The sequence below is a fragment of the Protopterus annectens genome, chromosome 8.part0 (assembly GCF_019279795.1).
Source record: "Protopterus annectens isolate FY-2018-M chromosome 8.part0, PAN1.0, whole genome shotgun sequence".
In the NCBI taxonomy this organism is placed as follows: domain Eukaryota; kingdom Metazoa; phylum Chordata; order Ceratodontiformes; family Protopteridae; genus Protopterus; species Protopterus annectens.
The window spans coordinates 1,666,592,254-1,666,619,583 of record NC_056741.1 but is presented as its reverse complement, the minus strand read 5'-3'; the positions used below and the strand labels follow the sequence as shown (position 1 = coordinate 1,666,619,583).

The window sequence follows — 27,330 nt, the reverse complement described above, 5'->3', positions numbered from 1 at the left end:
ATTTATTTATTTATTTATATTTGTCGACCGGGAGTATCCGACTGGATGTAGGTCCATTTTCAGCAGAGGCTCAGGGAGAAAAGCTCCACAGTTAAAATAAACAGACAGTAGTTACATTGGATTACATAGCGATTAACAATTTACATAGCAAATACTTACAACATATTTACAGATGAAGAACATAGTACATCAGTAGACAACTAGAATCTTTATCTGTGAAGTACATAACGGACATTAACAAATGTTACAAGAAGAAGTTCCTGCTGTATAATAAGTACTGGCTTATGAGCATCTGAGCTTGCTATAATCAAGGTAGTTAGTGGAGTGGAAAGAAAGGTAGTGGTTGGATGGGAAGGGTGATATTAGAGTGGGAGTTGCAAGGGCATAGCCAGCATGTTTTTAGGTGCAGTTTTAGTAAAGTTTTGAAGTGGGTGCATGATGGTATGAAGGTAATTCTGGGTGGAAGGGAGTTCCATAATTTGGCTATGGTGCAAGAGAATAGTGCTTCACCAGCAGCGTTATTGGCTTTAGTGATCTGCAAGTGATTTTCTTTGATGGATCTTAGTGGTCTGGTGGTGCGATTGGGTTGAAGTAGATTCGGGAGGGATGGGACATTTAGTGGATGATTTACTAGTTTGTGGGCAAGTGAGAGTTGATACCACTGAAGGAGGTGAGGGAGTTCAAGCCAGCCCAGTTCAGCAAGTGAGAGACAGTGGTGACTACGGTAGGATGCCCCTGTGGCGAATTTGTCGATTTTGTTGTAGCAGGTCTCTAGCTTGTTTAAATCACATTGCCTTAGGTTGGTATATATTGGACAGGCATAAAGTAGGGTGGAGATGAGGTGGGAATTTGCTATTGAAATCTTTGCTGCTTTGTTGAGAAGTTGCTTATTTCAGTATAGCACTCCTAGTTTATTGTGGACTTTTTTTATGGTCAAGGATATGTGAATGTCAAATTTTAGTTTATTGTCTATTTCCACTCCTAGCAATTTGGTGTGTTCAGTTGGGTATATAGTGGTGTTGTCTTTTGCTGTGATGTTAAAGTGAGAGTTGTTTTGAGTATGTTTGGTGGGTTGGAAGATGAGTAGTTTAGTTTTGTTTGGGCTGAGTATTAATTGGGCATCGGATAGCCAAGTTTCAACAGAGGAAAAGGCCTCCTGTGTGACTTTTTGCAGTTTGGGTACGGACTGGGCTGAGCAGATGATGGGTGAGTCATCTGCGTATTGTATGAGTGTGCCATGTTTGGTGGCAGAGGCTAGATTATTGGTGAAAACAGAGAAGAGTAGGGGTCCAAGGATGGATCCTTGGGGAACCCCTATGGAGACAGGTAGTTGGGGAAATATGTCATTCTGCCATACAACGGATTGTTGGTGGTCAGACAGGTAACTCTGAAACCAGATGGTGACCGATTGTGAGAAGGATAGGTTATTGAGGACAGAGATAACTTGTTTGTGTGGGACCATGTCAAATGCTTTAGATAGGTCTAGGAAAGTAGCAGAGGAGAAATATCCATTGTTTTTATGCTGAAGGATAGTGTTAGTAAAGGTGAGTAGGGTAAAGGTGGTGCTATGGTTTGGTCGGAAACCATGCTGAGTATTGGAAAGGAGGTTGTTAGTAAGGAGGTAGTCTGAGACCTGAGAGTGTATGCATCTCTCTAGTATTTTGGAGAGTGGAGAGAGAACAGCTATGGGGCGGTAATTGGTTAGTTCTGTGGAGGGTCCAGCTTTGTGGAGGGGAATTATATGTGATACTTTCCACAGTGTGGGAACGAAACTTTCTGACAGAGATCGGTTAATCAAGATGGATACTGGGTAGGCCAGAGCATCAGCTGCGATTTGTAGGTATTCACTTGGGAGGTTGTCTGCTGCTAATCTGGTGGGCTTAAGTTTAGTTAAGAGTTTTTTATGTTGGAGGTAAGTACAGGAGAAAAAGAGAAGGCAGCAGGGAGATTACTAGTTGAAGGTGTGGGTTGGAGGGGAGGGGGGTTGTGTTGCTTAGCTAGTGATAGTATGGTTTGTGTGAAGTGTGTGTTGAATGAGGTAGCAATATTTTCTGAGGAGTGAGGGATGTTAGGAGGAGGTGTACTGACTTTACCTGGGTGGAGGATGGAGTTTATGGAGGACCAGAATTGTTTGGGGCTGTGTTGAGAGGAGTCTAGGGCAGACTGGTAGTATTGGAATTTGTCCTGTTTTATTAGCTTTTTGACTCTATTGCGTAGTTCTAGGAATTTCTGTCTAGTTGAGGGGGTCTTGGTTTTGCGCCAGTGCTCCCAGGCTTTATCCCTGTTTTTCATTTCTGACTTAGTGGTTTTCTGTAGCCATGGGGAGGGTTGTGCTTTGATTCTGGAAAGTCTTATGGGGCTATGGTAATTAAGGATGCTCAGGAAGGTAGTATTAAAAAATTCAAGTGCATCATCAAGGCTGAGGTACTTTAGAGGATGCCAGTTACATTCTTTGAGGGATGAGATGAATGTGAGTGGGTTAAAGTTTAGTTTTTTACGTATTTGACGGTAGATGACAGGTTTAGCTTGGTATAGGTATTTTTTGAGTAGGAATGTTGGGGAGTGATCACTGAGGCTATATGATAAGCAGCCTGTTATATATGACTGGGGGCTCTTACTGACTAGTATCCAATCTAGGGTAGTGTGCTTGCTGGAGTTTTTATTTATCCTGATTGGCGACTGGACTAGTTGGGTGAGCCATGAAGGTTTACATGATGGGTTGGATGGTTGCCAGAGCAGGATTGCCAGTCAATATTGAAATCACCTAAATGATAGTTTCTTGGGGGAGATGGTGGGTAGACCAGCTGAGGAGGTTTTCTAGTGGAGGGATGTTTTGGCCAGGTGGGAAGTAGCATCCAATTATGTTGAAGGTTTTATTTTGGTTTATTTTGAGGTTGGTATATATTATTTCTTCATTGCCTATTTGTGGAGCTGATGATTTTAAGATCTGGATGTTTAGATGCTGTTTAAATATTATACCTACACCGCCTCCTTTCTTGTTTAGCCAGTCTACTCTTAGTATGCCATAACCTGTGGGGAGTATTTGCTCACTGGTAATGTGAGATTTTAGCCAGGTTTCTGTCAGGATGACTATATCTGGGGAGTACAAGTCTATGGTGGCATGGAGTTCATGGACTTTGTTGGATATACTTCTAATATTTAGGCTTAGTAGAAGGAAGTCACTTGGCTTTCTATTGGCTGTAATATGGGAGAAGTTGTGGTTTCTAATCAGATTATGAGGATTGGGGTTGGAGATGGTAGGGCCAGGGTTGGGGTGGATATCTCCACTTAGGGCTAGTTTAGATATGCATGAAGTTATTAGTTTTCTCAGTTTTTGAATGTGTTTGTTTATAAGGGAAACTTTATGATTGTGCTCTTTGGGTAATAGGTATGGTGGGAGGGTTACTGTGTAAAGTTGTAGGGATGCTTTATGCTTGAGTAATATAGTTGGTAGAATATGTGGGGGGTGCATAGGGATGTTTCTTGAGTTGGTGGGAGGGGAGCTGAGTGAGGGTGAGACATGAGTGGTGGTGTGAGTAGTAGTACAGTGGTAGTGGTTGAGTGGGGGAATGATGGACCTTTGGTAGGATGTAAGATATGCAAGGAGAGTGCATGCTGTGAGCATAGGTAAGGTATGCTTGTACATGGTAGTTGAGGAGGTGTGATAGTAGTGGGAAGATGGAGGAGGTAGTGTTGGGCTAGTGCTGTGGTTGGCTACTGGAAAGATGGGAGGGGTTTGTGAGTGCAATAAAGGTGGGACCACTGGGGGCGGGAGGGAATAGGGGGCAGGGTGGGGAGCGAAGCGGGTAGAGACCCTGTTAGTTGCTCTTATGAGGGGGCTGGAAACAATCAGGTAACAGAGTTAACTGATAAATGAACATATGATAGTGACAACGGTGGTTGTAGTTGTAAAAATGGTGCCTGCCACAGGTAATATTTATTAACTTTGGGATTGTCTTAAGGAAATAAACAGGGAAGGGGGAGGGGAGAACAAGGGTGTGAGCAGGCAGTTCTTTGTACTGCTGCTAATGCTAAATAAATAAATGAATACTCATCTTGTATTCTTCCCAGAGATTAAGTACTCTCTCAGAAATCACATAAGTTCACAATAAATAAATAAATAAATAAATACATACATAAATAAACAATATCTGAATTTTGACAAATAACACAACTCACTTCTGGGCTCAGCATCTGATGCAGCTTTTTGTTAATTCTGTGATGTACACAGTCATACAGTTTGGCTAGTAATACTAAAGGTTAATGGTGCCTGTAATGTAAATGGTTATATGTCATTTCTGATGATGATAAAACAAATCTCTACAGTTGAACAAATAGTCCCTTTTCCAAGCACAATTTCAATTGCCCCCCACCCCAGTGTCTCATAACACCCCTGTCAGTCTATTATTTCCCAATAGCACTTAATTTGTCAGGCATTATTGGTTGCTTAATTTTAAGTGCATTCCACATTGTTTTCCCCTTCCTACATTGTATATTCAAAGATAACATTCCTTACTGCAAAATTCTCATTGTTTTCTGCTGCATATTACGTCAAAACATATCCCATGTCACTAGTTAGAATACATACAGTTAAATTAATGACTGATATGGTATTTTGGAATAAGTTAGTAGAGTAAAACAAGCATTTGCACACTTCTCTTAGGAACCAATGCCCATCTAACACTTTTAACGCCCATCTTTCCCTCCATCTTTTTTCAGGAGGTGGTATATATTTTGGTTTAGTTAACGAGTCTGCTTTTGGAAACAGTTCAGCTAATAGCATGTCATGTTTGAAAAATGTTATAACATTTTTAATTGCAAGCCTTACTACTGGTCATATTAAACTACCCACAATGCAACAGCTTTTAATTAATGGTGTTTCCCCAAACCTTTCCAAGTCCTCATGGACCTTTAACCTGACCTCAAATATTATGCTTCCTGAAAATGTAGTACTACATTTATTTGTTAACCTCAGTAATGAAGTCAGTTATTTAAAACTTTGTGTCTAATAATAATCTGTACTGCAACATTTATACAGCCCTCTTGCATATCAAATATCCATCACTGTTTCTCTAGCCTGGGGTAAAAATAATGCAGATTTACTTGCAAAGATTTGTGATCCATTGTCTATTTTATCCTGTTGTTCTGTGCTCGCTTTTTTAATTGGCTATAACTTAAGTAAGTTTATTTATAGTTCAGCAAAATGGGCCTAGAAATTCCACTACCTACTTTGCTAGCAAAAGCAAATGAGAATAAACCAGTACAAATGGGCAAAATCTAGTATATAGAGAATGAGCCTTTCTAAACCAAAGATGTGCAATAAACTGGTCATTTGAGCTGTCTCAAAGGAAAAGCTTGAGAAAAAATAAAAAGGCCAACACTTTGAATGAAATAGTGCTCTAACTCACAATGTGCTAATTTAAAATAAAATCATTTGTCAGCCTTAGCGATGATACCTCCCAACTGTACAGATTTTTGCAGAAAGTCTTGATTTTTGCCTCATATTTTTGGTCTGTTTTTCATAAAGTTGTGGTTTTCTAGCAGATCATTGAAGATTTAAGTAAGAAAATAATGACAGATATTTGAGTTTCCGACTTCATACCCTCTAGAAAATTCATGCAAATGCAAAAGCTGTTATTCTATGTACTTTCTAAGTTTGTAAGAGCAATATTTAAAAAATGTCCCTATTTTTGGACCTTTCTCCCGCCATTATTTATAACTTTGACCAGATTTCTTACTCTAAGAGGTTGAGAGGTATGATGACAGAAACCAAATGCTTCATCATTCCCAATATATTTCTCGATCTTCCTGAGGATTTGAAGAATGTTTTACATCATCCCTCTGTGGATGTGAAGTCCTGTGTTGACATAAAAACATCACAGCTACTAGAAAAAAAATACTGAAAACTTACAGAAAACAGATAGCATGTAATGACAAATGAAATAACATTAAGTAAATGTTCATGAAAATGTAATTAGAAAAGTTAGATATAAAATGTGCAACAAACAGCACACAACTATAATCTAACATGCATCAACTAATAAAATGCTAGAGATACTTCTACAGACAATACCACTAGAACATATTTATGCAGCTTACACTGGCAAATACAAAAATCACTTATATTTTGACTAACTGTCCTGCAACTGGAGTACAGTTATAAAAATGCCAAACTGCACTTTCTGGCATAGAGCACAGCAAGCTTTGTCTCTTAACTGTCTTGCTGAAGAACTCACCCAAACTGCCTCTCTTCCTCTTCAGTGTACTCGCCCAACTCACTGGCAGAAGGTGGTGGAGGTAACTGCTCAGACCAGTTCAGGGAAGGAGTTTTCACTGCTTTCCCCACTGACTTCTGCTTTCCCATTTTGCCAACTGTGGAAAAAAGAAACATTATTAGTTACAGAAACTGGTTTGTTTATTGTAGTATTATGACAGTCTATAAACCTGTCACTGAAAATTAAAATAATGTGTGCCTACATTTACCGAATTAAAAATATATGTTAAACAGTGCCAGTTCTTAGCTCTACATTTACAGAATTAAAAAGTATCTGTTAAACAGTGCCAGTTCTTAGCCCTACATTTACAGAATTAAAAATTATCTGTTAAACTGTGCCAGTTCCTAGCCCTACATTTACTGAATTAAAAAGTAACAGTGCCAGTTCTTAGCCCTACATTTACCGAATTAAAAAGTATCTGTTAATCAGTGCCAGTTCTTAGTTACAGCATATTACAGCACAGACTACAATTGCATGAACTGGCCTAAATTCTGCTTAAAGACACTATAATACCACAACCATATACAGAAAATTCCTTTCCAATACCGTTTCAAACTTTGTTTGAGAGATGCAAAGGTAATGATAATAGCTAGACAGCGGACTTAAAGCTTCAGTATAAAGTTGAAGGAATATCATGGCTCAATTACCAACAGAAAACTGCTTAATACACTACATGAAATATTTAAAAGATATGTAAAAAAGAAAGTATGATATCAATATTAAAAAACGGAAAGAAGTCAAGTTAAAACCCACCTGATGTCCACTCTGTACTTATTGTAATTTTCTGCCCCCCCCCCACTGCATTAGACCTTAGACCTCCCTGACCACAATCTTCTCCAAAATAAAGTAATAAAAATCAGTAGTCCAGATGCTGCTCTCTGGTTTAAAAACTTTCTCACTAACAGACACCTAAGAGTTAAAATAAGATCTTCCCAGTTAGAATCTTCATCTATTCCCAAAGATGTACCCCAAGGATCCATTCTTGCCCACTTCCTCTTGTCCATATACATTAACAGATTTCCATGTGACCACTCCATCTTCCTGTTATCCTCTATGCTGATGACACGGTCAATTACCAATCACATCACTCTCACACCAACATTCAATGCCTTCAGTCAGATGTACATGAGATCCACCAATGGCTCATAAACCATAAACTACTTCTCAACCCCACCAAGACTAAAACTATGTTTTTCAGAACTCCATAGAAAATTCACCAAGCACCTGACTCTATCTTTGACCTACACAACCATTCCATAGAGAAAACCTCCACCTTTAAATGCCTAGGACTATGGCTTGATTAGTCATTAAACTTCAATTTCCACATTGATAAAGTGAGAGCCAAAATAGACTTCCTCCCCTTTCCTATTCCAACCAGCCAGAGCAACCATTGGCAAATTAATTCTCCTTTCTCAATTTAAATATGGGCTCCATTTTTGCTTCTGCCTTCAAGAAAAACATTGCAAAACTCCAGGCTATCTTTAACAGCATCTACTGATTCATTACAAACTCATCTCTTTGTTAGCATTACTGTACTACCCAAGAAAAAGCAAAATGGCTGCACATAAAATAAAGATTTAACTTACTTTTAGGATCCCAACTCTGCAAACTACTCCAACACCACACATTTGGTCCTATTGCAGTTAGGCTTCATTAAAAAAATTCTCATAAAACCTGAGAGAATACTCACAAGCCACACCAACTCTCATTACCTATATTAACAAACTCCACCGCACATGTTTTCTCCTGTTAGGTACTTATTCTTTGGCAAGCTCTCCCCATCGATATTAAGGAAATCAACACTTATTTCAAATTCAGAATGCAACTCAAAAAGCACTTCTTCATCCAGGCCAAATGCTCCTGCTTCTACACAGGACATATAATCTAACCCACTTCCTTTCTGAGTCTCTTCTCCTTAAGATTCACTGAAGTCTGACCCAATTTAGAAACTAATATCTATATTGTACATTACACGCTGCTTGATTGTACATTACATTGTGCTTGTTTATTAGACTGTACATACTCTTTTTTTTCTATGTAATTAGTCTGTACTAATCAGCTAGTGCTTACATTTCTATATTTTTTATTTATGAAATGTTTTGTATTTTACCCAGGCTGAGCCTGATATTGGGCAGCATTAATCAGTGCAGTATTCCGGTAAAAAATATAAGTAAATAAATATAGTGCATTCCTTCCATCTGACCATCTACTGCTTTTCCTTCCTACTGCTCAAAACTTCAGTGTCCCCCCATATTATCCGCTGGTGCTAGAACCTGTTGTGGTCTTAATTTTTATATGTTATAGTCTATGTTATTCATTCCTGAAAGTAAGCATTGTAAAATTTGATTACAACATAATCATTTTATGCTTACATTTATATATCCTACCATCCTTGCATACTAAGAAGTCTAAATATTTAGCTTTTTTATTCTGCATTTGCCTCTGTAGGTTTATTTGAACTTATTGCCTCAGGACTCCTATGAAAATCAAACTTCTCAGCTAGCCACATCTCTTTAACAAAACACAAATAAATACGTACACACATAACTAAATTCATATATAAAAACATACACATACATAAATGCATAAGCACATACATAAATACATACACACATACATAACTTTATTTTACATTTGTTAACCGGGGGTGTCTGACTGAGCCGAAAAAGCCCTTTTTCAGCAGAGACCCAGGGAGAAAAGCTCCACAGAGAAAAATTACAGATACATTTAGTTAGACATTGATCAGTATACACACAAATTACAAAAGACATGTTTTTACAGTGGTACGTGGCACATCAACAGTTACAGTGGAGAGAACAAACAAAAAAATATTAATTTAAAAATAAAGGTAATTAATAGATTTGTGGTGTACAACTGAAATTTGGAACATAGGTAGAATACATACATAGTACACAGGTATAGTACATACATTGTAATAAGTACATATATACATGTATAAACACACACAGCTATTGAAGCCATTACAATGGTAACTGCCTGAAAACTTTCTGTCCAATGCTATCTAAAAAAAGTTACCCTCCAACTAGAATTTATTAAATAAAGTATGTGTATAAATACACAGAGACATATATAAATACATATATACATATGCAAATACATATATAAAAACATACCTATATATATATATATATATATATATATATATATATATATATATATGTATGTATGTATATAAATGCACACACACACACACACACACACACACACACACACACACACACACACACACACACACACAAATATCCAGACGAAAGAGTAAAAAGGACACACAAACCAATCAGTAAAAATTGCAAGAAAAACTAGCTAGACTTTTCACTGTGTGATACTTTAAACCACCTGTAATAGAGGTCCATGGGATATATGAAAATAACCCCTTAAGGACATCAAGTGTTTCAGCTACATGCTTCTGAATATCCATGACTTTTTTTTTTACTTTTTAGGTCTTTATGGTAACATTCATGCCAATAAAACCAAACAGTTTTGGATAACAGTCATGGAATTAACTAGCCAAGGGTCCAATTGAGTGACATCTGACTATTTAGGCATTTATATTTCTATGATCCATAAAATCAAACAATATATATATAAACAACTGACTACCCTCAGTGTTGCCTCTCTGAAAAACCCTCAAACGTCAGGAACCCAACACAAAAAAATTCTTATCTGCCTCAATCTCCAATATTCTATTATTTCATGTCAAAGCTATTGAAGCCATTACAATGGTAACTGCTTGAAAACGTTCTGTCCACTGCTATCTAAAAATAAGTTACCCTACAAGTAGACAGCTGTTAAGCCCCTTTTCCACATCTTCAAGATTTCCCTAATGACTGGAATTCTTCCTCACAGTTCAAACATACTGTCATAGTACCTGTTCCATTATCACCATATGAGCAGTGCCAGTGGTGCAAAAAGTAGCACAGTCAGCTTTGATGCAGCAGGCTATAGGTTCTATTACCACACCAGGTAGGTGGACTGCTTGCCGTGCAGTGTAAGGGGGGTGTTACACTTCTGAGTGTGCCATCTTTTGGAAGAAGTGATAAACTAAGGCCCCATCTACTTGAGTTGGTCATAGCTAAGGTGGATGTAAACGATCTCATGGGACTAATTAAAAAGAGTAGGGGTCTTTTATTAATATACAAAAAAGAAATCATTTACAACATAGTTGCATAGTTACAAACATACAAATATATAGATATACAAATATATTTATACATATTCATAAGTTTCCTTACAATTATACTACATTTTATACATATTAGATCCCTACTCTCTTTTCCATAACCATCTGATTTTATTAAATAATCTTGCTAAAATCTATTTACTATTAAACATAATTTCATTTATTCTTTCATTTCATATAATCCATATAACATAAATATCTCATCTATTCTTTTAACACAATTTTTATTTCTATTCTTATAACATCCATATTTAATCATATCAAAATTATTTTATCCACTTCTTTTATATCTTCTTAGTTTTCCCCATAATACTTTTATTCTTTTACATTTAAAAAAATATGTTCAGTAGTTTCTTTTCTTGACAATGTAAAAATATTCTATCACTTTTCTTCTAATATGGCATATTCACTTTTATTGGCAATTTATTTATTACTAGTCTTCATAACAAATCTTGTCATTCAACTTTCTGATTACACAATTTACTTATTTTTGTAATTTTTCCATCTGACAGATTTTCCCATGGTTTTACATAGTAATATTTTATCATTACATTCTTATACCATACTTTCTTTTTCTATATCAATTTTTGTTTTCCAGAAAAAAATATATTTTTTCTTAGTAATATTTTATTTCTGCTTTCTTTTCTTTTTTTACCATGCTCCAAAATGTATCATACCTATATTTATACATTTTTGCTACTAATTTCTTATCTTTTGCATTTAGATCACCAAGATTTAAAATGCTGTATGTTTTTACTATTGTACTAAATACTTTCACTGACCTTTAGATTTGCTGTTGGGAGCATGCTGCTAGGGCCCCTTGGTCACCTCTAACGTGTCTCTCTCAGCTGACCCTGTATGCATTAAAATTATTCCTCCCTTTAGCTTCATTTAGTTATGTAAAACCTGTAGTAGTTACTAATTCTTGAAAAAAAGTCCTGCCCAGCCTGACAGACTCTAAAATGCATTCCAACCTTTCTGGTTCACCCAGCTCTATTATCCCCTTACAGCAAGCTACTGCAGTGCAACTGTACAGGGGATCTGTCCTTCTTTTCTCACTGTACTCAGTTACGATTACTGGCCTGGGTACTACCTCCTTTCACCCTGTGTACATCCTTTCATACCCTACTTTACTTACCTGCTGCTTTTCTGTCTTGGAGATAGTTTATTTTGCAACTTTTTACTAGTATTCTGCTATCTTGATCTGCTCGAGATCTGGCACATCCTGTTTCATTTTCCCTCTGCTAGGCTCCAGGCTCACTCTGCTCCCCTACCCTATCCCCATTCTCACCCACCCCTAATTTCCTTACACTTATACTAACACAAACCACACCCTACTAATCTCTCAATCAGTCACAGTCAAATCTAATCCATCCCAGCACTCATCAACAACTCCCAGCATCACACTCACACTCCACTCCCACTCAGCTCTCCTTCACTCCATTCAAACTCCTCAGCCTGGCTACTCTCCTTCCACAGCTGTCCCTACACCTACATTCAACTACACCCACACAATGAGCATCCATCTTACCATCTACTCAGAATGCTATCACTCTCAGCATTGCTAAACCTACTACTCATATCCTCTTACTACTTTACCTTTTATCACCATCTCTCTCACACACAAACACACACACACACACACACACACACACACACACACACACACAAAATAGTACCCATCACCCTCCACAATCTTGCCTACATGCTGACATCAGCATATCTCCACAATTATTCAACTGCATATATCCACCTATTCTCACTAAAATACCTTCCCACACAAAAACCTATACTCCTTCTACACAAAGACTCCAAGTTAACCATTAAAGGCACACACATCTTCTTGCTCAAGCCCTCACTACTTAATCACTGTGAGAATGTACATCCTAATCCTGGCCCTGTCCAAATCTTCAGGTCCCCCTCCCAACTATCAAACTCTCTCTCTTGGTAATCACCTCTCCCTTCACTCTTACCACCTCTGACCTATTAATCTTGAATACTAATCTTAGAAGCGTGCTAAACAAAATTCCCAAATTCCAAACAATGCTCGCACTGTACTCCCCAGATGTTGCTATACTTACTAAAACCTGATTAAAAGACCACAATAAAAGCAATGAATTCCTGCCCCAAGGATATAACATTCATATATTAGACAGAAAGCACAAACACAGCAGCAGTCTAGCAATCCTTTACAAAAACAACCTTGCCCTCCAGCAACTAGATATATCTGCTCCTCTTACTACTGACTACGAAATCATAGTCTCTCGTTTTCACCTCAGCAAAAACAAGTCCATTTTAATTATAGGCATTTACCTCCCACCTGGTAACAATAGCCTTACTACTGAAAATCTGCTTGGCTGTGCCTCCTCTACTTTTAATCAAGAAACTTTAACCTTAGGCCTCATGCACCTCCACTAGTCCAACTAACTTTGTCAACCTATTTGGCTTCTCCCAATTAATCACCACCTCTACAAGAATTGATGAACATAATAACAAACACTCTATATTAGACTGGATTCTCTCAAACAACTGTGACTGCTGTGCCCAAGCCAGCTGCCTCCCCAATGCACTTAGAGATCACTCTCCCATCTACCTAGTTAGGCAAAAACCTAATTCAACCAGAAGCGCAATCTATAAACAGATTCATACAAAAAAAAACGTTTCTGCCAAAATGTTTAATTCTCTCCTAAAACATCACAACTGGTCCCCCTTAAGGCACCTTCCCCTTGACAAAGCCGTTGAATATTTCAATAACTTATTTTTAATATCCTAAACTCTCTAGCCCCTATCAGAAAAACCCATTGCAAAACTACCTCAACTCAATGGCTAACCAAGGAAACAATTAACATTATGAAATAAAGAGAGAGTGTGGCTAAGCTACAACTCTACTAAAACTTTACCCTCCTTACAGAACTACTGCCAACTAAGAAATCTAGCCAAAAAACAAATTCGTACTGACATAAAATTGTACTACACTCTAATCCAACAAAAACATAAAAATAATCCTCAGAAATTCTGGCACGCCATTAAACAACTCTTATCCCCTGGCCAAACCACCTCCCCCTCAGTCCCAAATACCAACACAATAGCAGCCCAATTCAATTCACATTTTATCAACTCCATCCAAACCTTATTAAATAACAGCAACACCCCCCTAACTATTCCCACAAATTCAGCCCCTCATTCCCCAACCTTCTCATTTCAGCCCATCCAGACTAGTTACATAAAAAATTCCTTCTTCAGCATAAACCCACTACTCTTGCCACTGATCAATTCCCAAGTGAATTTCTAAAACTAGGACCTGACTATTTCCTACCCAATAATCACTCCATCACTGAACAATACGTACCAGTACTATGGAAAGTCTCCCACATCATTCTCCTGCATAAAGGAGGGCCTTCCACAGAAATATCCAACTACAGTCCTATTGCCATACTCTCACCCCTTAGCAAAATATTGATAAATGTATACATTCCCAGCTTCTGACCTACCTAGTACAAAACAATCTGCTCTCCACCACTTAGCATGGCTTTAGACCTAAACACAGTACTACTACCACTCTCTTAAGCCTCACAGATATCATGAACAGCCACAAAAACAATAACCTTGTCTCTTCCAAGTTCTTAGACATGTCTAAAGCTTTTGATACTGTTTCCCATCAGAAACTACTGCAAGAACCATCATCCATCCATATTTCTTTCTCAGCACTTACCTGGCTCCATAGCAAGCTGTCAAGTGGGCTGACAACTTATCACCACCACTGCCTGTTACTGTTAGAGTCCCAAAAAGCTCAATTCCTGGGCCCCTACCCTTCTCCATCTTTACAAATAAACTCAACACCACTACTCCATACACTACTATAGTGCAATATGCAGATAACTCCACAGTCATCTGTACAGCCCCCTCCTACTCAGAACTACACCTCAAAATCCAACAGGCCTTCTCAGATATAGAAATATATCTCATGGAGAACCAACTCATATTAAACTCCAACAAAACAAACTTTTGATATTTTCACATAATAGATCCATGGAACTCACTTCCCCTCTCTATATCCTCTCCTCCAAAGGTACTAAAATCAAGCCAGTAGATAACACTAACCTTCTTGCTGTCACAACAGATAGCGCATTGAAATTTGATAAACACATAGCCCTTACCTTCAAGAAGGTACACATTAAACTCGGCTGCCTATATAGGTCCAGAACATTCCTCACCCCTCTCACCAGACAGGCCTTAGCTTAAACACACCTTCTGTCCACACTTCTGTATGCCTCGACCATCTTCACTAACCTTAGAAAATCAAAACTCTTCAAACTAGAGACTTGCTACCACAAAATTGCTCAATTCACTGCCAACCTCCCCAACAGAGCACATCACTGCTCTGCCTTAAAACAACTGCACTGGCTTGAAGTACCACACCTTTTATCACTTAGCCAACACCTCCTGTACACTTAGCTCATCCAATTAACTACTTCTAAAAAGCCACAAAACTAGTAACTCTTTTGGTGACTCTCTATTTGCAAATCATACTGCTAAAATCTGGAACTGTATCTCACAAAACATACTCACTGCCACCAACGCTAGATTTAATCTACTGCTCAAAAAAACATGTATTCAATAACTGTCTCTGCACCTGTACCACCCCAGAATAAACTCCTTCCACCTCCCTTTTCTTTCCTCATTCACTCCCTAATCCACATTCAGTGTCTTCCGGTAGTTAACAAGCAAGTCATACTTATTTTTCTCTGTTCTGTACTTGCCTATCTTGATTGTCAACTTATTAATGGAATATACCTGCTGCTATTTTTTAATGGGTGTGTAATATTTGATGTCAATGCTTAGCTTTTTGCTACCAATGTTCTACTATCTCTGTATAACTAATTACTATTTATGTTACTATCTCTGGAGCTTTTCTTCCTGGGCCACAGCTGAAAATGGGCTACTAGCCCAGTCAGACTATCCTGGTAAACAAATGTAAAATAAATAAAATAAATAAATTTATCAACTTTAACACTTTGCACAAATTTAATGAAGCAGCATATACCATGGGTTAATTAACCCTAAACCTCCTTCCTCTTTATTTACATACAACATCTCTCTTTTTATTGGGATTCATCTAGAACCCCATATAAATGAAAAAAAAATATCTACAATAATTCCTTTTCAACTAATGTTGGCAACATAAGTAAACTTGCTAAGTAAATTTCCCTATCAGTACTGAATTTATCTAATAAGCCTTTTTCTGAATGACAATCTACATGTTCTCCAGAAAAGATAGGTTTGTTTTATTTCTCCCATTGTTTTTCTCATTGAATTTTACTTACATCTTTATTCTCAAATTTTAACATAGAAAATTAATTCATGGAAAAATATTTACCCCTAGCTTCACATATCACCTAAACCTTTATTTTTCTCTTTATTTAAAGCCATCCCTATCACTTCTACATTGTCATTTGTGCAAATTATTACTTATTTTATTCAATTTTGTTTTTTGCAATTGTATCATCAACATGTTAACAGAACTGGAATTCTTAACCCTTCAGGTGTTATATATTCCACTTTCTTTATTTTGTAACTTATTTCACATACTATCACATGCATAGCTAATGCAAAGAATATATTGCTCTTTGGGCATCCCTGTTTTACACCACTCTTCATATGCATCGCTTGGCTTAACCAGCCATTTACAAGTACTTTTATGTTATTAGGTTATACGCTGACATACATAATTTCTTAACTTTCTTGCTTATATTATATTCTTTCAAAATTCCCCATAATATTTCATGTCCAGTTGCATCAAATACCTTATTAAGGTCTAGGTGTCCTATCATGATTTTCATTTCTTCTATTCTATTCATAATATCATCCACAATTTCTCTAACTACTACTACTAATTCTTGACAACCTTTCCCCCTTTATACTATATATATATATATATATATATATATATATATATATATATATATATATATGGTTCTACCTCACATAAACGAAACACCAAAACACCGACAACGCAATCACCGAAACCACATAACCGACAGTACAAAAACACGAAATCCCACATGCCCGACAACGAAATAACCGACGGTACACAAACACGAAACCTCATACACTTCACACACCACAATCAACAAACAAAACACATTCCCGTCCAAAAAACACATACACAACACAAGCACACCAAAATCCCTACAAACCCACACTAAACCTCACATACACAACTACTTACAACCCTAACCCAAACCCTAACCCTAAGGTCCGTCACTACCGACACTTACCTGACCCGCTCCTAACCCTAACTCACTTATCCCGCCCCTAACCCAAACACAATCACTACCGCACACTTACCTGACCCGCTCCCTAACCCTAACTCACTTATCCCGCCCCTAACCCAAACACAATCACTACCGCACACTTACCTGACCCGCTCCCTAACCCTAACTCACTTAACCCACCCCTATCCACACTTACCTTACTCGCACCCTAACGTCCGTCACTACCGCATACTTACACAGCCTTTTCCCATTTCGGCATCCTCGGCGTCGGTGCTTTCATCCGTCGGGTCGGTCTTCTGCTTGTCGATCTTCTAGGTCCCATCGCGTCGGTCTTCTGCGCTGTCGATCTTCTGGGGCTCGCGATTTCCCTGTCGATGTTCCGGCGTGTCGTTGAAGTAAGGTAGAACCATATATATATATATATCAGTCAAAACAACACCGCATCGAACCACAAAAACTGCTGTGGAAATGAATAAATAAATGTAACTAGTCCCAAAAGTCGCCACAGCAGTCACCAGGCTGCAATAAGATGCTGAACTAGTATCTAGTATCTACACTCGTTGTAAATTAAACGTAACTGCTGAAACATCAGTTCCAGCTTAAAAATTTCACTGCAAACCAAATACTCCGTTTGACTTAGGTTAGAAATAGAACTCCAAAAGACACAAATATACTTCAGAACCGAATATACTTCAGAAATATACTTCAGAAAACAATTTATTCGTTAGCGCTTTCACCGTTTCGGCTTCATCAGACAGTACAAATAAAAAACTTCTTTCCCATTTAAATAAGACTCATCTAGTTTCAATTGGTTCACAACAAAAACATTCATTACATCATTTCCTCCATCCACTTCATTACCATTAAAATATATAAGAAATTCATAGGAAATCCATATAAACAATATATCATTCAAAACTTTAAATCAATTCATTTAATAATCTATATTAACATATATAAATAAATAACCACATAAATGTACATATAAATATATAAAAATAAATAAATGGTAATAATAAATATATTTATTTATTAATATATAGTATAAATTAAGAACCATAGTATTTTACTGTCTAATATCTAATCTCATAAGCACAAAAAGTAAAACCATAGACTAAAAATACAACATTCATAAGTTTTTAAAACTAATTTATAACTACAATTGCTTGATGCTAGAACTACAGTATGTGTACCTAATCTACTGGAATAATGATTACTATATTTCATTTAATGGACAACTTCCTATTCTTCAGCAAGGGTTTCAATGGGACCTTATCATTTATTCCTGGGCTGACATCCTCTCTAAGTCGTATTATCCATCTTAGCTCACATTCTTCAGTGAAATTGCAGATGTCCCCACCTCTTAATGTAGCCTCAACATTCTGTAACACCATAAAACTAAAACTATGTGTTGGTCCTATTGTACTAATGTGTTTTGCAAGTGCATTATGGATATATCCTGTACGTATATTATAAATGTGGTCTCTTATCCTCTCATGCAGTTTTCTGTTCATTTTTCCAATATAGAAAACCTCACAGTGGGAACATTTAGCAAGATACACTAAATTTTCACTCTGGCAGTCTGTGTGCGTATTGAAAACATACTTCTTTCCAGTTTTTGGATGTATAAACTCACAGTTAGTATTAATATAACAGCACTGCCCACAGTTACCACATGGTAAGGTATTAATTAGTTCACCTCCCCTATTCATATCCCTCTTACTGATAGGGCGATGGCATAACAGGCGTTTCAAATTCTTTCTATTTTTAAAAGAAAATAGGGGTGAGGGTCCCACAATACTAGCTATTCTCTCATCTAATAATAATGTATCCCAACGCTTGACTATTATCTCCTTTACTATCCCTATGTCAGCTGTACAAAACAAAGGGATTCTCAAAAATTCATTTAATCTACCTAGATGATTTATTTTGCCGTTACCACTATCTGAGAAATACGGAATGGCCCTTGTATTCCTCAATTCTTCCATTTGACCAAACACTTCATTTAACTCTCTGTCATCATACCCACGCTGTCTTAACCTAACATATAGATTATCCAATTCTTCTTTAAAATATTCTTCTATAGGATTCAGCCTCGATGCTCTCATACACTGGCCTTTAATAACATTACTAAATACAAAACGGGGATGCATACTATAACGATGGAGTATGGTGTTCTTATGACACTTCTTTCTGTGTATTGACGTATTAAGTAGACCATTCTCTAACCTTATAATATCTACGTCTAAAAAATATATATTTGACTGAGAATAGTTAGCTGTGAACTCTAAGTATGTGGTCAAATTATTAATCTTCTCTATAAAATCTAATAGTTCCTGTTCATTCCCCTTCCAAATAAAAAAGACGTCATCTACAAAGCATCTATAGAAGTGAACATATCGTTCATATTCTTCGAGTGTAAATAAACTGCTCCCTTCCCATTCAGCCATGAAAAGGTTGACGTAGCTATTGGCACATGAAGTGCCCATAGCTACGCCATCCTTCTAAATCAAGGAGGAATTGTTTCGTATCGTATTAAAATGACATACATGATATGAAATCAAGTGGACAGTATAAACCAAAGAGATACAATTTAAGTTATACTCAGAGGGAAGCCCTGACAGCATTGGTTAACGACACTTCCTTAGTAATAAGACCTGCTGATAAGGGAGGGCCAATAGTTTTAATGGATAGTAACGACTATGTTGTCAGAATGAAGAATATGCTCAGTGAAGAGAAGTTTTACACTATGATTAATGAAGATGATGTTAAGCATAAGGTATTGTCAATATATGACACATTAGTTGAACTTTTAGAAAACTTAGATATAGATTTAGAACTTTTTAAGTTTCTAAAAGTAGAATATCCACTAATACCAATAATTCAAGGCCTCCCTAAAATTCATAAATCTAAGGATAACCCCCCCGATCCGTCCTATTGTTTCAGGTAGGGGGTGGGCGACTGAACCCTTCTCCCTATATGTAGAAACTTTTCTAAGACCTATTGTGGAAATGAATAGGTTTATTTTGAGAGATATGAAACAATTCCTCCTTGATTTATATGACTGTATGAAAAACAGCAGATAAAGAGATGTTCTACATGGTCACCCTAGATGTAAAAAGTCTATTCACAATTATACCTAATGATGAGGGTATTTATCAGCTACATTCATATTTAGTTGGTAATTCCGATCTTGACACAAGGAGTATAGATCTATTAACTTTGTTCTTGGAAATAGTACTACAGAACAACATCTTTCATTTTGAAGACACTATGTATTTGCAGAAGGATGGCGTAGCTATGGGCACTTCATGTGCCAATAGCTACGCCAACCTTTTCATGGCTGAATGGGAAGGGAACAGTTTATTTACACTTGAAGAATATGAAAGATATGTTCACTTCTATAGACGCTTTGTAGATGACGTTTTTTTTATTTGGAAGGGGAATGAACAGGAACTATTAGATTTTATAGAGAAGATTAAAAATTTGACCACATACTTAGAGTTCACAGCTAACTATTCTCAGTCAAATATATCTTTTTTAGACGTAGATATTATAAGGTTAGAGAATGGGCTACTTAATACCTCAATACACAGAAAGAAGTGTTATAAGAACACCACACTCCATCGTTATAGTATGCATCCCCGTTTTGTATTTAGTAATGTTATTAAAGGCCAGTGTATGAGAGCATCGAAGCTGAATCCTATAGAAGAAAATTTTAAAGAAGAATTGGATAATCTATATGTTAGGTTAAGACAGCGTGGGTATGATGACAGAGAGTTGAATGAAGTGTTTGGTCAAATGGAAGAATTGAGGAATACAAGGGCCATTCTGTATTTCTCAGATGGTGGTAACGTTGGCGAAATAAATCATCTAGGTAGATGAATTTTTGAGAATCCCTTTGTTTTATACAGCTGATATAGGGACAGTAAAGGAGATAATAGTTGAGCGTTGGGAAACTAGATGAGTCTTATTTAAATGGGAAAGAAGTTTTTTATTTGTACTGTCTGATGAAGCCGAAACAGTGAAAGCGCTAACGAATAAATTGTTTTCTGAAGTATATTTCTGAAGTATATTCGGTTCTGAAGTATATTTGTGTCTTTTGGAGTTCTATTTCTAACCTAAGTCAAATGGAGTATTTGGTTTGCAGTGAACTTTTTAAGCTGGAACTGATGTTTCAGCAGTTACGTTTAATTTACAATGAGTGTGGATACTAGATACTGGTTCAGCATCTTATTGCAGCCTGGTGACTGCTGTGGCGACTTTTGGGACTAGTTACATATATATATATATATATATATATATATATACATATACTATCTTCAAATCTCTTTTGTATTATTTTCATAGATAGTCTAATTATTATTATTCAATACTGTCTCCATTTTTAATTGACCTCTATCTTCCTTTTTCCATATGAATGTAAGTATTCTACTACACAATTCTTTATACATAAAACCTTCATTTAGCCATTCATTCAAAATCTTTGTAAAATATTTTTTGCCAATCCCTTAAATTTTTCTATCTAGTCCTGCAGCAAAATCTATCTTTACTTGTCCTAATAGTTTATCTAGCTCGTATAAAGACATCTCCTTTTCCAACTCGTTATTCTCTTTTTCTATTTTTTTGTTTTACTTTCCATGATTTTTCAGTACCATTTTTCTTTAAACGTTTCTTGTACATATTGTATAAGCTCTTTGTAATATTTTCCTGAGTTCAATTCTACTTTTGTCTTCTTTTCATGCACCAAATTATCCAGTTTTCTATCATCTAGGTTTTGAACTGTTGGTAACGGGTGATCCCATGTGATGTAGACCATCATTTTCTATGATGCTTTGTGGCTCATGTTTCCAATGTTTTTCAGCCACTTCAATACCATAATGTTTGCACAATCCTCAGTGCAACAAGTCTCGCCACATTATTATGCCTTTCAGTATACAGTCCTTCTGCCATTAAGTATCTCACAACCAGCAATGAGGTGTGCAACTATTTCCAATTTGATTTTTCAAAACCTACATTTGTCTGTTTCTCCCACATGTTCAATGGACTTTGTAAACCAACATGTATGTAGCCCACTATCTTGGGCCACCAATATTAACCTTTCATCTCTTGGTTTGAATTTGCCTCCCCTTAACCATTCCTGCACTTGATCCAGATCAACATGAAGTTCTTCCAAAGGTTTTCTATACTTGCAAATATATATTTATGCATTTTCCACATTTCTTGCCTTCTCATTTTGTCATTCACCTTATATTCTTTATTTTGTTTGTTGGCACATTCAATTGCTGCCTGATTTTTAACTACTGCTGGTTTGTTCTCCATCCTACTTAACACTGATATGCTTCTGCTAGATTAAGTAGAGAAGTTATCTTAGATTTATTCTCCTCATGTTTCAAAACTTTCACTACGTTTGAGTCTTGTGAGGTCAGCAGATATGTGTGGAGTCCCGTGACTGCAGATCTATACATGTAATCAATTTCAAGGAGGACTATCCCTCCTTTGGAACAGAGAATATATAATCTTGGTATACAATGATTTTTATAAATCATTTGGTGAGCATGAAGCATCATTCTTGTTTTCCTGTATAATCTATCCAACACATTTTGTGGCCAGTCAGTCTCTCCAAAACTGTAAGTTAGCACAAGAAGAGCAAACTGGTTTACAGCTTGAATTTTGTTCCTAGATGTCATTGGTGTTTTCGGTATTAATTTAAATCTTTCTAATGTATTCTTTACTACATTTTATTCGCATTTGTTCATGTTTTATTGCTGATCCTTCAATTTCCAAATATTTATACACTCCCTTTTGCTCAAGTTCTTTTATATCATGTTCTTGTCCCAAACTGATGTTTTCTTAGTGCTGAAGTTTTCGTGCTCTAAAGGTTGTTTCTGCACATTTATTAAGACCAAATGACATTTTTATATCATCTGAAAAAAGTTTGACAACTTGCAGTTGTGCTTTCAGTTCCTCGTGTGATGAGCTATACAGTTTTAAATTATCGACAAAGAGAAGATGGGAAGTCTTTTACACTTCGTTGTTTTCTACGAGCCAAATTAATGCCATGCCCTAAGCTGCTAAGTAGACAACTTAATGGGTTAAGGCAGGCAAGATAGTAGTGATGACAAAGAGTCACCCTGGAATATCCACCTTTGAATTATTATCCCTGGGATAACAATTTGTCTTTTATCATGGCTTAATTGTAAAGTGGTCTGGCACTGTTTCATGGTCACCGTAATGTAGTCGATCAGTGCAGGGTATATCTTATACATTTTTAAGCACTCTTATCCATGAATGTGGGTTACTATCAAATGCTTTTTTGTAGTCAATCCATGCCACACTTGGATTCTTTTTACAGTTCTCCACTATGACATTATTTAACAACAAATGATCCTTTGTTCCATACGACTTTCTTTTATTGCCCTTTTGTTCTATTGCCATGATTTTGTTTTCTTCTAAATGATTATAAACTCTGTTAGCATCAATTCCAGTGTATAGTTTATACGTTATTGGTCTATAATTTTTATGGTAGCCTGCAGATTCACTCTTAAGCAGCAGCATTGTTTTTCCTGTTGTTAGCCAGGTTGGTGTCTGTTTAGGGTGCTCATATATATAGTGTTTACTCATGGCTACATCTTCATGCAAAGACATTAATAGTTTTAACCAGAAGTTAAGTACTGCATCTGGGCCTGGGGTTTTCCATTTAGAGGCTTTTCACTTTGTTTCATTCATTCTGGCTGTTATTTCATCCTGTTTCATATCCTTTACCTTTGAACTTCTTATTCTTTCTTTTACTTCTTCTATCCATTATGTTTCACAGGAATAAATAATACATAAATACTTCTCCAAAATACATCTATTTCTTCTTTATCTGCTGGTCGTTCAATTCCTTTTACCTTGTTTCTGAATTCTCAATAAAACTTTTTGGGTCATCAATAAATTGCTTATTTTGCACTTTTCCTTTATATTTATCTGTGTATCTTCTAAGTGTTTCTGCCTGTGCTGAGATTTTTAATTTATTTGTAACAGATCTTGATCTGTTCTATTACTGTGCATTGCTTTTATCCTATCTATCTTTCTAAGTATTTTTGTCGATCTATTCCCTCTTGTATAATCTCCTAACAGTGACAGTTCTTGTATTAACTGCTTTATAGTTCTCTCTATTCAATACTTCTATGATGGTATTCAATTTCTCTCCTTCCTTTCCCTTACTACCCTGTGTTCTTGTGGTAGCATTTTATCTGTTATTAATTTAGCTGCACAGTAATATATCCTGTTTTCCATTTCCTGTGGACATTCTATAGAAAGTTATATAGCATCTTCTTGTGGCATATTCCCTTCAATTTCATCATGTGCCATCCATTGCTCTGTCATATGGGAACTCACTCACCTATCACTCCACAACATTGACTGCATCAAGTTTCCAGCTTCCTGTTCCTTCCCTTGCTGTCCATCTTGAAGTGAATGTTTATACTGGTTTCCTGTAGAAGGCTCCAAAATATGTTCATATGGTACCTGACCAGTTGCTTCCCATTCCGCTGGTTTACCCTTAATTTGTATGTCCATTGCTCCATCCCGCTGAGATGCTTTCTGAATTAGATTGTGAGGTACTCCATGATCTCAGCTTCTATTTCTTTACCTTCTCCATTACTAATCTCCTTTTCTTCTTTTCCTCTTTGTCTTCTTACTTTTTGTATTGTAACATTTTCCATTGCCTGTATCTCTCTTCAAATATCTTTGGTGCTGCTTTTTGTATTGATTAAATTTTGCTTTCTCCTTTGCATAGATATTATTTATTTATTATTTTATTTTACATTTGTTGACCAGGTTAGCCCAACTGAGCTTAGTGGCCCATTTTCAGTAGAGACCTGGGGAGAAAAGCTCCACAGTGAGATACAAGTTATTTGCAGAAGAAATTAGATTATATGCAATCATTATTCACTACATGCATATAGTGTGTGCATAGTTTTACACTAGTAGTTGGTAAAGAGGTTGTGATAAGAGTAAAATATTATAACAATACAGATGAAACTCATAAAATTATATATATATATATATATATATATATATATATATATATATATATATATATATATATCAGTGTTACAAACAATAATTTGCAGACATTTTGGCTTGTACAGTTACAATATAGGAGAGAGAACGTTAACAGAGCTGAGAGGAAGAAAGATGCCTAAAGGAGGTGCAAAGGCTAAGATAAGATAGTAATTTGCTCAATGAAGAGGGTGGCTAGTGAGATCATACTGTGTGTAAGTGGGAAGGGAGAAGGTGATAGGAGTCTTTGATGCATGGGAAAGTAGTTTAGGGAGGACAAGTGCAGTTGCAAGACTAGTTTGTTTTTAGATATTCTCTAGTGACCGTTTTTAATTTATTAGGCTGTTAAAAGGATCGAATTTCTAAGGGAAGCTTGCTCCAAGATATGGCAGGGTTGTAGCTATAGAGGTTATGACCAGTTTTGATCTTGGTTTTATATATTTGTAGCAGGCCTTGGTCAGAGCAACACAGAGGCCTAGTTGGGGAATATTCAGAGATAATAGGAGTAAGGCTGGGGCAGAAAGAGTACTGCTATAGGAGTGAGTGAATTATTTGTAGTTGAGAGAGGAGGAGCTGGTGGGGCTAGTTCTAGCCAGTCTAATTGTCTTAGGGAAAGACAGTGGTGAGACTTATAAGTATGGTTTGCAGCAAATCTAGCCACCTTGTTCTAGGTTGATTCGGGTTTGGTTAGGAGTGAGGAGTTCAGATTAGTAAGAATGTGACAGCTATACAGTAGGCTAGGAAGAAGGTATGCAAGAGTTATTTTTGCCTTACTTGTTAAGGACTTTTTACTGTGGTAAAGGAGTCCAAGTTTTAGGTGTGTCTTTTTAATACAATTAGACACATGTAAATCAAACTTAAGTTGGTCATCGATTGTGACTCCTAGGAGTTCAGTACTAGATTCGACTGAGATAGAAGTGTAACTGCAGGACAGTATATTAAAAGTAGGTTTGAGATTAGTGAGATTTTTAGGGAGAAAGAGTAAGAGCTTAGTTTTCTCTAGGTTGAGAATTAGTTTGTTGTCACACAGCCAGGACTCTATGGAGTTAAAGGATGCTTGGGCTGCACAGTTGAGGTAAAAAGGGAGTGTCTGCAATGGTAATGACGGTTGAGTCATTGGCATATTGTATAAGTGGAGACAGAGTACAAGAGGTATGTAGTAAATTACACCATATTAAATCTCTTTTTCTTTCCCATGTCCATATTTCTTCTTCAGATGCTCCCGATCTTCCTGTTTATCCTTACTTTAGAGACTCATTCCATCATGCTGTGATGTAACCTGCATTAGACCTTTTACACCAAATCCTTCATTTCGCTGGCATGCCATAACTTCAACTTCTATATTTTTTAACTTCTACTCTAATAGTCTTCTTTTATACATTCCCTCTTTGTGATATTTTTTATTGTGAAATTTTCCATATCTGGATGCCTTTGCATGCATTTCTCTCTGAATATCTTTGGGGCTGCCTTCTTTATATTGATTAATATGGCTTTTATCTTTGCAGAAATATTGCACCATATCAAATCTCTGTTTCTTTTCCATGTCCATATTTTATATTTATACTTTTCAAAAATCTCCAGGTTTTGTTGTTTATATTTTTGCACTTCCTCAGATGCTTTTTTTTCCAAACAGATCAAGATTTCTTGGTTTATACACCATTTTTTCACAAATCTGTTGTATTAATGAACATACATTTTTATGAGGCTTCTGACAGTTTTTCTTGTGGAAGTATCTTTCTTTCCTCTAATTTCTTTCTTAACCTTTTTGTATATCTTGCATCTGGAAATTCTGGGCTTCTTGCATAATAGTAACAACACACAATTTCTTTCTTATCCTCAATAGTCCACTCCATCATCTTTATACTACCCCTTCTATGGACTCCCCATGCATGCAAAGCAGAGTTCCTCCCAAACTCAATTAAAACGCAACTTGGACAATTGGATAGGAGACAGGAAATTCATCCCTGGTTTGGCACCTATCTCTCTAATGGAGACAGGTAACCTGTAAATTAATCATCTCCCAGGCCCATGCTTACACTTATCAAGGGTATCAGAACTTGTCAGAGATTTGGGATGCATGGCTAGGCTTAAAAAGGCCCTTGTGGTCATTAGCCTAGTAAACACCTATGAACCTATGCTCTTCTTTGGCCTATAATGTTTTGTGATTTTTGTGGATTGCTACTTCTACCACAGGGGAGCCATCCTCCTTTTATATGTTCTTCATAATGTCCCACCTTGAAATGTCTCCATTTTCTGGCTCACTCTGCATCGCCATTTGTTTAAGTAAATCAGCCTGCAACCCCCTGAGTGGAGGGCTGTAATTATACATCTATCATTTACTGACTCATCTCCTTGAAACAGATTTTTTGAAACAACTCCTCAGAATTCTGCATGCACTCTCCAGTCACAAGCTTGGTTTTCTCCTCCATTTCCATTACCAGTCCATTATTTCCTTCTCTCTCCATCTGCCTCCCTGTTTATCTTGGCCACTTACACACGTGGAATGGAAACACGAAGTGCTCATAGGTAG

At 36.7% G+C, this 27,330-nt stretch overlaps 1 protein-coding gene across 4 annotated transcripts in view; it reads right to left on the bottom strand.

Moving 5' to 3' along the window:
* The window catches only part of ROBO3 (roundabout guidance receptor 3), a 2,447,731-nt gene that overhangs the window by 122,324 nt on the left and 2,298,077 nt on the right, over nt 1-27,330 (bottom strand). For all 4 annotated transcript variants that reach the window (XM_044081188.1, XM_044081190.1, XM_044081189.1 and 1 more), the window contains one exon: nt 6,237-6,372. In XM_044081188.1, the coding sequence (XP_043937123.1) occupies nt 6,237-6,372 (136 nt within the window). The remainder of the gene's footprint in view (nt 1-6,236; nt 6,373-27,330) is intronic.